The 14,843-nt window shown below is 38.2% G+C and overlaps 1 protein-coding gene across 4 annotated transcripts in view; it reads right to left on the bottom strand.

Moving 5' to 3' along the window:
* The window catches only part of EPHA5 (EPH receptor A5), a 360,922-nt gene extending 348,613 nt beyond the window's left edge, over positions 1 to 12,309 (bottom strand). For all 4 annotated transcript variants that reach the window (XM_011940291.1, XM_011940293.1, XM_011940292.1 and 1 more), the window contains exon 1: positions 11,027 to 12,309. In XM_011940291.1, the coding sequence (XP_011795681.1) occupies positions 11,027 to 11,207 (181 nt within the window). In that variant the 5' untranslated portion in view covers positions 11,208 to 12,309. The remainder of the gene's footprint in view (positions 1 to 11,026) is intronic.
* Between the last annotated feature and the right edge of the window lie 2,534 nt (positions 12,310 to 14,843).

The following is a 14,843-nucleotide window of genomic DNA, read 5'->3' as shown; positions in this document are numbered from 1 at the left end:
GAACCTGAGCCCATGGTTTTACCATTTTGCTATACCTCCGCTAAACGTTGCACTGATTCTGCAGTAATAAGACATTGGCTTTGATACTAGTTCTAATTTTTTAATAGATCAAACTCTCTTGTTTCAGTTCCCTAATTAACATTGAGCTTCTTTAATCTATTCTGCAGGCTTTGTTATGAGATTCATGTGGAATAGCGGTTTTCATAATAAATGCTACAAAATATTGATTATAAAATATTTAATATAACCTTGTAGGTAAAGGAAGAAAAAAGCACCCAAAGGGTTGGCTTGGACAGGAGATGAAAGGTGAGTGCATTTTCCAGGAAACCTTTCTGTCTTCTCTCTTGTTATAAAAAGTAGTGCTGCCTAAAATAATATACTCTATCATGAGTTAGAATAAAACTATTTTAAAAACTCTCCTCTATTTTTAACAGAGCAAGAGGTAGTGATCAGCAATAGATAGCACCTCTTAACAAAATCTTAATAGGATTTTGGGTATGCAAGCCGAGATATACAGTGTCTAGTCTGGGCTAGAGACTGGGAACTGGATTGTTTATACACTAGAGTAACAGAAGAAAAAAAAAATTAGGAAAGGTAAAGCATAGATGCTGTGAATTGGAAAGAGGGAAATATGTGGAAACAGATCTCCCATTGTGCTAGTGAGTATCTGGACAATGAAGAGAGAAGATATTAATAGGAGGTAAATCATTGTATAAGGATATGATGACCAGCAGCTGATCAAGTGTTTAATAAGAGGGAAAAAATTATAGCTATGACTAAGAATGAGAAGAAATATCTCTAAGACTTCACATACATTTTTTAAGACTTGTTTTGAGGAAAATAAATTAATACGTATGTAAACCACTTAGAACAATGTCCCCCACACAGTAAGTCAAAAATAAATGTTAGTTATGATTACTTTATACAGGTGTGTGCACTCATGAGCTTGCAAACACAGGCATACATTTTAAAAGCAGATCTAAATATAATATATTCCAAATTTATTTTACCTGTTTATGCTCACCTAAGTAAAAAAGAAAAGCCTTATAAAATTACACTGGCCGGGCGCGGTGGCTCAAGCCTGTAATCCCAGCACTTTGGGAGGCCGAGACGGGCGGATCACGAGGTCAGGAGATCGAGACCATCCTGGTTAACCCAGTGAAACCCCGTCTCTACTAAAGAAAAATACAAAAAACTAGCCGGGCGAGGTGGCGGGCGCCTGTAGTCCCAGCTACTCGGGAGGCTGAGGCAGGAGAATGGCATAAACCCGGGAGGCGGAGCTTGCAGTGAGCTGAGATCCGGCCACTGCACTCCAGCCTGGGCGACAGAGTGAGACTCCGTCTCAAAAAAATAAATAAATAAATAAATAAATAAATAAAATAAAATAAAATTACATTAATACCTTTTGAAAATATAAAACTTCAAATATCTTTCCAGGTTATATTTTTAACTCTGCACATAATCAAACAGATGAGAAACCTATATATTTCAAACTAAAAGTAAAGGTATAGACTCATAATATTAGTAATTTCTAAGAATCTAATTCTTCCAACTGTTCACTTACAGCAGCATTTTTCATGTCCTTTTAATGAATTTCTATATAGATTATATATATATATGACATTTTATACATATATGTGTGTATTTAAAAGTGAAACTGATAACATACTATTCTTATAGGACTAAATATTCAAAATATTTGAAAATATTTATTGGTATGATTTGTGGCAAAAATTAAAAAAAAAAAATCTGCCCTCTACCAGTCTACCTGAGGGCAAATGAGGTAAAATACAACATTTACAACCCATGACCCTTGTACTGACGGTTTTCCATTTATTTCCTAATCAAATTCCAATATTCAATTTTAAATAATGAGGAAAACCAACAGAAAATCAAGATAATGTCATATGGTTGGTTTTTACCTTGGATAGCTCTATGGAAAATGTGCATGTAAATTCCTGTTCTCAGATTGTTTTCCAAGCCTAGATTCCTTTTAATCATACAATGCAAGGAAGATGATGATCTGTGAGTGTGAAATCATACCTCAAATATTCTATATGTAGTAATAGCAGAAAGGGAGAAAAGACAGGGACTAATATTTTGGTGTACCCACTTGGCTTTAGGAAATGTACTAGGCTACATAGGCACATTATTATTTTATTTTCTCAGCAACCTTGTGGGTGTGCCTTTACATCTTCATTTTAACGATGTGGAATCTGAGGTGGATGGTTCAAGACCATATCACTGTCTAAGACCATGGCTGAGCTGGGTTCCTGGTCTCTACATCTCCCTTTTCTAAAAGAGGCATAATTATCATGAAGTTAATACAAATTAAGCTACAGGACACTCAAGAACATGGGCCACTTTCATGTCACTTGAGGCATGAGCAAAGTGTTTATGAAATCCTTGTTTGTGTTACACTTGCAAAATAGAATATTTTTCTACTCCTTTTCTTAATGAAATTCCCTCAAATAACATAATCTTTTATTCGTATCCTTACCCAGCAAACGAAGAGTAACACACAGACCATGGAGGGCATTTAAACAGTTACATTTCCAGACTTCCTCTGTTCCTCTACAACCTATATTTGTGCATTGCTCTAATAATTAGAAAATGGTTTTATTTGTTTTCCATAGCGATTATATGAAGTAGGCAGTACCATTATTACCATAATACAGATAATTGAACTGAAGTTTAAAATAAATAAATGAGGGCCAATAATTTAGCGTTAATGTTAGAGACTAACACAAACAAAAACTGAAACCATATTTGTTATTGAATTCAAAACAGTTAGATTTGGTTAACTGTTTTTGTTTGTTTGCTTTGTTATTGATGTTGTTGTTGATTTTTCTTTACTTCCGCTGCAACTAATTTTTTCCCTACTTTGTTTCACAAGTTTAAATCAAAAACAGTGACTTCAAATCTGCATGATTAAGGTAATTTTGCTGTTGTTATTGTTGCCTTCCCTCCTTCTAGAGATATCAAATATCATGGTTTGAAACTAGGAGTGGTTAAAATTCTTCAGACGCAGCAGTTTTCACGTATCTTCTGCCTCAGAAGTCTGGCTGTATCCCCCATCTTAGGAGGCCCAGTGTGGCATTACTACACTGTCTAGAGCAAAACTCTTAAGTGAGATGACAGTGCATTATCATCTTCCATGAGGCTGGGCAGTCAGCCTCACCTTTTCTGCTAGTACACATGGTGAAAGCTTTGGGTGAAAGTTAGAACTTGGCTCTCTAAGCAAGCTCCTGCTGTGGTCTGCTGGGCTGAACTGGTGCCAGCCGGATCTGCCTACTGAGTTTGCCTTTCCTTAGAAAAGACATTAACAAGCATCCTGGAAAGGGAAGGTGCTGTCATTGCAAAGTAAATAAGTTAGCTGTCTTATAAGAAAGGCAAAACTGACAGAGATGTCTTAAAAACTTCTAATGTATGAATTAAGTGAAAAAAAAAAAAAACTGGGTTTGACACAATCTATTCTGTAGGCAGAGTCCCACAATTTGTTTACAAAAAGACTATATATTATCTTCTTAACAAACACACAATCTGAAATACTGACTTCCTTGAGGGTGTTGGAATAAAACAGGCTGGGGATCTTACCTTCTTAAATCATTTTGACTTAGTCGTGGATAGAAGGAGGGAGGAAAAGAAAGAAGAAAAGAGGCACACAGGAAGGGAGAGAGACATGACAAATGAAAATAAGAGTGTAAAATTAATATAAGAGAAAAAAGACATTGCCCATCTCTTAGCAAAAGAACAGACTGTATTTTCTCTAAATCTTCCAATACTTAGCCTGAAACATGTTTCCAAGTAAGAACATGTTCTTGCAAAGCATAAGCAAAATATTTCAACCCTCAGGTTTTGGCTCTTTATTTATTTTTTTTATTTTTTACCAGAATCATCTACTTAACAGAGTTGCGTAGCTAGTGTATTTAGAACTGAAGACAAGCTTGATGAATGCAGAAGATGGCCTGGGCAATAGTCCAGCAACTAAAACATAATTAGAATTATCACAGACACTTTAATCCCAATTATTTAATCTGTGGGGTGTCCAACACAACAAGTGTTTGGCATAACTCAACAAAACAGATCTTACAGAGAAAAAGAAGGAAAAAAAAAACACAAATTTATGAAACACAATGAACTAGGGATTTATTTATGCTTTTTTCATTAGGCTGGGGTTTTATCTTCAGGGTCATAGTAAAACAAATGTAAAATTAGAATGCATGAGTGTGTGAGAGTGTGTGTGTGGGCAGGGGTGATATTTTTTAAAAATAAGATTGAAAGCATTACTCAAAACTGTTATTAATATCAAGTTTATGGTGATATCATATTGACATCCCTCTCCCTACCCTTTCTTCCAGCCTTCCAACAACCTTTCCACACACCCAACACACATCCATGGGCACATACGCCAAAATCCCAGGCAAGTTATTGCACTCTGCTTGATAAACACACAATGATTAAAGGCATGAACACTTTATCACTGAGAGACACAGAGGAAAGAAGGCACGCCCTAGGTTCTACTTTTGTCCGACAAAGTTTTGTTATGCTCGCCTATAGTATAAGTAATAATTTAAGAGATATTAATAAAGTAACACATAAGCTGATCAGAGACTAAGGACTGCAAACCCTACAGGAAAATAAGAGCTACAGAAAAGTTTAATTATGAATAGAACCTACTAGGACTTTTTAAACTGGGATACAATTAAATGGCACTCTAAAGGCAAAACACACACACTTTTTAAAAAGGGGTTTTCAGACAATTTTTAAATATAGAAGTGACTATTTATGGTTTCTTTAAATTACTATCAATTAAAAATCATTTCACAAAGTTCTACTAACATTAAAATGACAATAAATGTCATCATACCAAACCACAGAGTTTTTAAGAACTCCAAGTGGACACCTACTAAGTTACAGTTTTATTTTATGACTTTGTAACACCTGGGATTCTCATTAGGGATACTGGATGAAAATTTGAACTTTTAGGAAAAAACAAAAAACAAAAAAAAAAGACCTTCAATTACTACAAATTTCACCAGACACAATTCAAATTCTTACGTATCTTATAGCACTTTTTCTTTCTATTTATTTTTCTTTGCACTAACAGATTATATCAGGTAACAATTGTTTAAGATCGTAATAAAATAGGTTAAATGGGAATTTTAAAATCTGGTTCTTGAAGTTAATTGATCAGAATTACATTTTAAGCCACTCAATTAAATGTTTCTTATTGTCATTATAATAGGAATTTTAAAATTAGTGCCATATCTTTCTTTTATGTGATAAGAATAATTGCAATGAATAAATCCTCTGTATGGGAACTCTATAGGGTCAAAAGAAAAATGCAAATTCCAATAAAGTCTTAATATTCAAAAATAACTGCACCACTATTTATTTGGAGCTTCATATGGAAATACCTATTTCACATTACAATTTATATGACATCAGATTCTATTTTTGTAACAGCTTCTTTATTACAAGAACATTTTGTGTATGTTAATAAATGAATTGTCAAAAATAAGTTGTTGTTCAAAGTTTATATTTAAAATTGCTACACTGCTTCCATTTTTACCTTGCTCAAACACTTTAAAATCTATCTCATTAATTGAATACAAACAGATGTCTGGAAAGTCAGAAACTAAAAGTAAATATTAAATAGAGAAAAACTGTCCTAAGAATTCATGCTAATTGTTTTGGAAGTTCAAAACCAAATACTTAAAAAATAGATCATTCGTATTTTTAAGTAAACATTTTCAATGGCACCAATTATTTATACTACATTTTCAACATCTAATAATTGTCAGTTTTCTAACTGTCATATAGTGCCTTCAAAAATTGTAATTAATACATTAGAAAATCTCTTGTTATTTATGTATTTTCTATCGCTAATGCATTTCACTCGATAAACATTTTGTTGATTAACGATAGGTACTAATAATTTTTTCTAAAATATATGAACCCATTTTAATCTGTGTTTACAAAGCCTTCCGAACTCATTTTTCTTTTTATCTACCTTTATATACACCCATAGAAATATCTACCAATTACACAAGGATAGTACATATGATAAATTTTTAAAATCAGTTAACTGTTCCATTAGGTATATATGTATACAATGGACTATAATAACTCTTTTGAAGAAACCCTTATCTATCCTATGGATTACATAACTTTTGATAAAATAAATACGCATTACTCAGTAGGAGCCATTCTCCACCTGAAATATACTCACTAGAGATATTATAATAGTAAGAATCATTCTGAGTTTCTAAGTAAGAGTTGACATTTTTGACTCTAATATTGCTTTTATAATAACAATTCATTCTTTCTGAAAAGAAAAAGTAAATACTACGATCAATTTTAATGATTAATAAGCAAGACGTGAAATTCAAACCTCGATTAATTCTGATGCTTTAAAAAAACCATTGTGAGCTATTTTAAGATTGTTTAAAATGATGTCATAATATTTAAATAGGTATCCCTGTTAACTTAAATTGAAACTATTCATTAATAAAGTAGAATATATTAAATATATGCTAATTTAAATTTTAATAATTTCTAAGGAGTTATCGATGATTTGTTCAGCAATTATTTCTTTGAAATATGAACACTATATTTTTCTTTTGAAAAAAGAACATTAAATTTGACTCATAAAATGGATAATAACTATAGTTACCTAATATAATCATGTACATTATACTCTATTTTTACAGTCAAAGGTAGAAAGCTTTCTACCAAATGAAAAAGAAACTAATTGCCATTCAAGCAAATACATTTAAAAAAGCACTCCAGACAAAGGAGATTCAAGTGGTAGAGTCAATCAACAAAAGTGTGGTGGAAAAAACTGAAGCACAGTTATTTTCTCAATAGCAGCAATCAATTCTGAATAAAATATGTAATTAAAAAGTTTAGAAATGTTTGCTGTAAATACCTATATCATTTCCTTTTAATTTGCATGTAAAGATACAAAACACATATACTTTATGTAGTCATATTTTATAGAGAATAATAATACAAATATGTTATAGTAAATAATTTTTTCTAGGTGTAAAAAGTGAACCTTTTTTTCATACCAACTCTATTTTATGTGAATTGGAATAAAGAGCCAACAGTATTTCCAAATGACAATATTACAAGAAGATTTCCAATCAAAGAAAAATCTTTGTTTTAAATGCAGAAATTGTTCACTGTCCTCTTTGTCTTATATGAGGATATGAAATCCTCTTACCTGTCACCCTAACACTCAAGAAGATCTTTGTCTACCTCAAAAGGAGCTTAAAATGTCAAGACTTAGGTCCCCTTTTCATGGTTTATTAAGCAAAAAGCCAAAACTATTCATGGTCCCTTGTAGTTTCAACAATCTATGATTTAAATAGGGGTAATGGCTCTCTTTTCTTGTTCAGTAATGTCCTGGTGAGGAAATGATTTTACCGTCCTTTTTTCTGTGGGGTCCTGCCGATTTATCTAAAAGGAAATGAATTACAACGGGATGACAAGGCCACAGAATAAAGCCATTTAGTTTTACAAATCTATTATGTCCTCCAATCTATTTTATGGGCCTGGTTCTGTTATAAGCCAAGAAAAACCCTAAAACAAACCTTTTTTTTCCCTTTTTTATCTTTCCAAGGAAAACATTTACAAGTTTATGATTGTTTTTCAGGCAGTTTAGCCTTTTCTTCCCACCTTATGTGTTTCTACCCCACTTTCTCAAACTAACAAAACATTCAGAGACAAGAAACCGGACTTTTCAAATCCAAACTGCTGACAACTCTCAGAAGCACTTTACTGGGACATTACTGACTGTAGCTTCAATGAATTAAGCTTGATTCACTGCGGGTGAATCATTTTCAATGCAGAGCTGTTCAGCAGTAATTGGCCAAGAATCCCTGCTGTGAAAAGCACTTGTCAAATAATGCTTGTTTACAAATATATCTCCAGACAGCAAAAAGTGGCAGTTACTGAATACGTTCAGGGCCACTTCCAAAATTCATAGCAATGGACATGAACCCTTTACTTACTAAATTTATTTAAATTTTCACTTGCAGATACACTTGCTAATATTTGTCCTGCTTCATCAGAGACAAGTCTGTTTCTAAATATACCTCTGAAATCTTTTGTAATAAAAGTTTTGAATATTATACTGTAAATCAAAGGATTCTTCCACATGTAGTTTATGACCAATATACTAAAACTACTAATGATATATTTAACTTATAAATTGCTTAGAATTCAGACTAAAGGGTAAATTTTCCTCTTATTGTCTGCTATCCAACATATTCATACATACCAAATAAATACATTTCATAAAAGTCCAAAATTCCAGATATATGTTTGGCTTTTTCTGCTCAATTCTGCTTGCTTATACCTAACAAAGTTAAATTTAAGAAATGACTAGAATAGCAACTATGAATGTGCACTCACATTTATTCTGTATGTTTTAAATTTTTTTTTCACATGATGGGAGCATTCATAATATACACACACACACACACACAGTCTTTGGGAAATCACTAAACATCTGTAGATTGCAGAAGACAAATTATATGAGAACAAGTGATTAATGAGTTCAGCATATACATCAAATCTTTCTGCCCCCTGACCTTCCCAAGTCCCTGCAGAAGCAAATAAACAAATTGGAAAACTCTAATCTGAATCTCTAAAAAAGCCCAAACATTTTATCAAATAAGTATTTTAATACACTCTGCTGCTCAATTTATAGCAATAGCATGGAGAAACAAGAAGAGAAGAATCTATATTTCACAGAGCAGAAATAAAGGTCTAGGATACTAAGTGGAAAGATGGAAAACTGTGCTCAGCTGAGATAAGACGGATTAGATAATGACATAGATATTTATACAATTTTATTTCCAATTAAGTATAATAGTGACATATTACAAAATGTGCCCCCAAACATCAGGCTTTTTTCAGAGCACCAGGTGGTAAGGTACATCTCATTTTTTATTAGATCTCCAAGCCCCATCTCACTGTAGTCCAAGTTTTGCTGTGTGACGGACTAGATGAGGTAAGACAATACAATCTATGGGTGTTAAATCTGCAGCAACAGCCAGGCTATGTTCCACAAGATTCCAGCTCTGCTTTCAACACCTTAGGAGACCGGCGCTGTTTCCCCTTCCTTCTTTTTCCTTCTGCCTCTTCCTCCCTGCACAGTCTTGGCTCTTGTTCCCATTCAGTGTCACTCTCCCTGAGAATTCAGTTTTTCCAGTTTTCTAAACAAGATCGACACCCTTTCATCCCCACCTAAGTTCTCCTCTTCCATCACACCTGGAGAGAGGACTTGAAATCCAACGGAAACACGAAAGGATGAATGATATTACTGTTAAACCCCTTCAAATTGAAACCAGGATGCCCCTTTCGGTGGAATAAGACAGTTAAGAAAAGAGCCTCCTCTAACGCTGTTATAATCCTCCAGACGTCTAACAGAATGAATTTAAAATAAGATGTTAATAAAAGGTCTACGACTCCCAAAAACACTTTTTCAACTTTATCAGAAAGAGAAAATGCCCGATTGTTTGCCTTAAGCGTGAGAGATTACCTATATATGTATATAGATAAATGTAGATAAATACAAGTAAGTCCTTAATTAGCGTTTAAAAAATAAAATTAGATGCTAAAGAGAAAGATCATGGGATGGGGGGAAGGGAGCCTTTATCTGCCCTGCTTTCACACCTTTCCTTTAGAGCTGGCATTGCTGGGATACCAGCTCAGCGCCTTCTCCTACAGCGGAGACTGAACCCATGCAAGTCACGAGGACACACACGACTCCACCACTGCTGCTTCATCTTTCCGGTCTAGTGTCCCGTGCCCAGGAGTGGAAGGAATTTCTGTAAGGTTCTGAGCCTCACGCGTCGCATCCACAACCCCAAACCGAAACCCCACCGTTCTAGCCAAAGGGGGTAGGTTTTTCTGTTTTCATAGCGGAGCTGAAAGATCTGGATCTGAGATGCTGTTCCCGCCCCTCCGCGAGTAATGCGCCCTTGGGCTGAGACCCGAGCTCAATCCGGGTGTGGGAGAGGAGCGAGAGCGGATGGAGGGGACCCAAAGGCTGAGGGCTCAGATCCAAGAGGCAGGCGGGCAGAGGGGCTGAGCACTGCTCCGGGAGCACGGAGAGCGGCACAGGTGTTGCTCCCGGCCGTCCATACTCTCCCAGAAAAAGGCAGGGACAGTATTCTGGGTCCGGAGAGCAGGATTGGGGATAGGGAGGGGGACTGGGTACTCCCGGATCAGGTACTGGCCAAAGCAGGTCTTTTCCTTCTCTAAGACATGCCCAGCTGGGTTTTAGCAGTAACTTCCTAGCAGCGACACTCCCCCACGCCCCTCCTCCCGCGGCATCCCACCTTCTCGCCTTCTTCCACCTTGGCTTGAGTGTGACAATGAACTCCCCCAAGAAGAAGGGCACCCAACAGTGTGGGGCGCCTTCTGTCCTTCGCTATACTCCTCCCATGAGAAATAAAAGCTCCTGCCACCCACCCCAGAATAGCAGCTGGTGATGCCCTAAATAACAGCTCCCAGCAGGCACTTTCCCCAAAAATAAAAGCATCCAGCCACCCCCACAACGTTTCCCATCACTGGCTTCAAATAACGGTTTCTAAAAGCCCCAGTGCTCCAGAGATCCTTGTCGCTGAGCTTCAAACAGTTCCCACTCCTTCAAGCCCTAAATGTCACTTCCCCACGCGCCTTAAGTGAGCCCCAGCCGCACCCATTCCCCTGGTACGGGCCTCGACTTCCTTTCCCCCAAGGTTTTCCACCTTCCCAGCCCCCCAACCAGCCTCTGTCCACATGCAGGTTCCTTGCCCAGCACTCCGAAGCTAATGTCAAACAATGCAACCAAAAACCGCAGAGGGGAGCGAAAAGGCCAGTGGAAGGGGACGACAAATATTAATTTGAGATGAGAGTGCGATTTAGTCTGCAGCAGCAGCGTCCAGCGCGCTGAGACCCGAACTCCCCAGGCCCCGCCTAGCCCCTCCGCCCTAGGTCGCCGCGGTCCCCACCCCCATCTCCCTACCTTCGTTGCTGGGGCTGGCCAGGAGGGTCCGGAGTGCGGCGCACAGGAGAAGGCACGTCCAGAGGGGAGCCCGGCGAGGTGCAGAGTAGCAGCCGGCCAGGGACGCTGGGGTGATGGGGGTGTCGCCGCCTCCGCCTGGGGGCCGCCGGCGTCCCGCACCCCGGGGCCCCGAGCCCCGCATCTTCTCCGAGCTTCCTCCGCTGCAGCTGTCCCGCGCGGCTCAGTCCACCGCTTCGGCCTCGAGGAGCCGCCAAGGGAGACTCGGGAGTCCTCCTTGTCTCCCCGTGGGGTCCTACGCCTTCTGGCACGCGGCTCCTCCAAATGCGGGAACCACGGATCCGCTGAGATAGCTGAAGTTTGCTTCTCGCTCTTCTCGCCTTCCCCTTTGGTGGGGTTAAATGAAATATTAGTTCTGGTTGCTAGTGCTGTTCTGGACTCGGATCAAGGGTGTCAAGAGGGTCTCGCGTCCTGTTCCTTTGCCTTTTAAAAATACTTTTACGGTTTGAGAATTTTTAAATGCCACTAGGGGAAAGGTGAAGGTTCTTTGCAGTCTTCAGTGTTGAAATGGACGAAGGTAAGGAAGACAAATCATTTTAAGGCGAAATCCCCGATTTTTTTTTTTTTTTAAGGAGGAAAAAAGCAGGGTGGCTAAGGATAAAGAAAGAGTAGTTGAGAAAATGTGGAGAATGAAAAACAGGAGAGCAGCGAGCAAAAGCAAAGATCCAGAGTTCAAAGAGCCTGGCAGAAGGAAATAGCTGCGGGCTGAGTGCTGACGAGGGGAGGGACTGACGGCGGACGGCGGGCAGGAGCTAGGAGCTGGGCTGCGGCGGCCCGGGAGCTGCTGCGGTTCCCGCTGCTTGGGGAGGAAGCGGTGTGTGCGCGGCTGCGAAGGCGAGGTTGAAACTGCACCGCCAAGGCGCGCTCCTGCTGTGTCTGGAGCTCTGGCGTCCCCTCTGCCTCCCGGCTCAGCGCCTCCCACCCTCCTTCCCTCCTCCTCTTCCCAGCTCCCCCGCCCTCTGCTGCTCGCAGCCTTGCCAGTGAGAATCTACTGTAAGTGTGATTTGCTTCGACGAAGTCACACACCCACGGAGAGAAGTAATCTGGAGGCTGCCGTGGTGAGTGTTGCCTAGCGGTCTCCGGGAAAGGCGCGTCTTCCTCCCGGGATAATTAGGGCGAGTAATCCTCCTGACGACGCTGACGAGGACTGGGGCTCCCGGGAGGCGGAAGGCAGATCAGCCCCAGCTAAGCCGGCGGCCCTTAGAGACGCGGGTCCCTCCGTTTGGCATCTTGTCTGCCGCCCCTTACAGGCTGTGGCATCAACAACCTTGTCGTCACATCGCCGCGCATTCGCAGGCTCTGCTGGTCCGTGGCTAGTTTCTTAAAACACCCATACAGCTTACCGCTGCTGACCCTTTCTGTTCTTCCCACACTTCGATGGCTGGAATAGGAATTACTCAACGTTTTCTTCAGAAGTAAATTGTAGAGTAAATAAAGAGGCAGTAGCTCTGTTTGAGATTTCAAGGAGTCAAACAATTTGACTTTGAGATTTGTAGTGTGCCAGGTACTTTCATAAGTGGCGATTTAATTCATTTATTTCATTGATAAAATGTCTTAGTATTTTTAGGAATTGTACGATATGCAGGTACATGCCATACATTCCAGAGAAATTAGCCTCGGTCAAATAAATTCAGGGTTTTGAAAAATTAATTATTTTAATTGATTGTACCCTATTGCATTGAGAGATTTACAAACAGTGGAAAAAAAAAAAACAGTTAAGACAATCAACTTTCTATGCTTCACCTCTATTATGTCTTTTCTTGCTTTAGTATATTCCGTCGATTTATTCATTCTTTCAAAGAGATACATTTGAAGGATAATTTTAATATACGGGCATTAAAAAACAAAAGGCTGCAGAGAAAGCACCTACAGAAAGGTCTAATATTAGAAGAAAGATATCTCATTTAATTTCATGCATAGTAACCGCTGTAAAGCTTGGGCTTCCATTCACACCTAATAAAGGTGAGTCAGCTCACCAGTTTTGACATATCTAGAGTCTTGTTTGTCTTCACAACAAATTCCTCACAATCTTTAGCTGGTGACATTTGTTTATGTTTAAGTATTTGCGATAAAGATGAAAAAATAAAGGAGCAGTGATGCAATTTTGTAAAGAGGTGAAAGCTCATCTTTGATTTCTTTTTTTCCCGAAATGTTTTGGCACCAGAAGTCTGAAAGCAGATTCTTTCTATTATAATGTGCTCCAAGTGGATGAAGCAAATTTAGAGGAAGAGCAGTGAATCAGTCTCTCAGTTTGGCAAAAAGCCTCACAGTGAGATGGAAAGTTAAAATTTGTGTTTCTATTTAAGGACCATTCAAAATGTAAGCTCCCCTCTCCCCCATAATTATAATTGAGTTACTTAAAAATATTTAAGCAGAATATCAACTATGATATCTAAAGCCCAGAAATATGTAATAGAACTAACATGAGTTTAATGGGTCTTTGAGATCATTCCTTCACTTCTGCAGGACTCAGTATCCTCATCAGTAAAATGAGGATTTGGAGTAGACAATCTTCAAGCCTTCTTCCCTTTCATGTTGGTGGCATGTCTATGTGACTACCCTGTTCATCTATCTTCAATTATTTACTACTGGCCACAAAATGACCAAATTTTTCAGCCTAGAATCTAAAGCCTTCTACCACAAATGGTTTAAATATGTATTTTTATTCTATACCACAATGTTAAACTCAATTTTGCCCTAAATTACCTCATGCCTCTCTGATTTTTCTGCCTTTTATTCCATTCTAAAGAAATCCCACCTCTGGAAATATTTACTCCCCCCACCTCACCACAACACACACACACACACACACACACACACACACAGTTGCTGTCATCTAAATTGTACCCAGTGTCCTAGGAGAGCCAGGCACTCAAGCCTAATTTCTTCTTTTCCCAACAAAAAAGTTACTTTCTCCTCCTCCTCGAAGTAGTCATAGGTTGACATAAATCAACACAATGCCAATATTTTCTGAATCAAAATTGGAATAAAATTGTCTAACTATATCTAAAGAGAAGAAAGACAGAATTTAAATCTGGTATGTCAAAGAAAACCTGGGACTCTGGTCAGCATGGGCATAATTGTGTTATCTTCTCCCAACATTGCTAAGTTACATGATTGAGAATACAGAAAGCAAAATATTTCGCATTCTCCACCTTAAATTGCAGCCGTCTTTCTCATAGCTGTTTAATAATGTTGATTACATATCTCTGAAAGATTGAACAACTGTAAAGTTCATTGAAGCTGTAAGGTTCATGAAGTTCTGATGACAACAATGAAAATAATTTTTTGTTCTAAGGAGGGTTAATCAGAAAAGGTAGTGATGGTGGTTTGACTTGGACTTCAATCTCAAAGGAGATTCACATTTGGCCATGTGTTGATGTCTTGGCATGTTAATACTTTTTAAAATACAATTACATTGAACCATGGGATTCATGAAAACTAGATAGGGTTTATATTTTTATTTTATACTTATTGCTTTGCACAACAAAAGGCCACACCATCAATATTGGTTTCAGCACCCTATTGTTTGCATTTCTCATTGCTTGGAACCACTACTATGACCTTAAAAGATGAAAGTGGTTAGTGTCTCCCAAGATCTCTGCTTTTATATGACTTCTGTACTAAGTTTTCCTGAAGGAAGGATATTCAAAGTAACCTTGATAAGGTGCCTTGAAAGTTTACTACCCTCATAAAAAGTTTTAATATTATAGTTAGGTTCAGTGTATTAATAAGCCCAAATATATCTTCCCTGCATTCA

Source organism: Colobus angolensis, unplaced genomic scaffold (genome assembly GCF_000951035.1).
Source record: "Colobus angolensis palliatus isolate OR3802 unplaced genomic scaffold, Cang.pa_1.0 Scaffold189, whole genome shotgun sequence".
Lineage (NCBI taxonomy): Eukaryota > Metazoa > Chordata > Mammalia > Primates > Cercopithecidae > Colobus > Colobus angolensis.
This window is presented reverse-complemented; position numbering and strand designations above follow the sequence as displayed.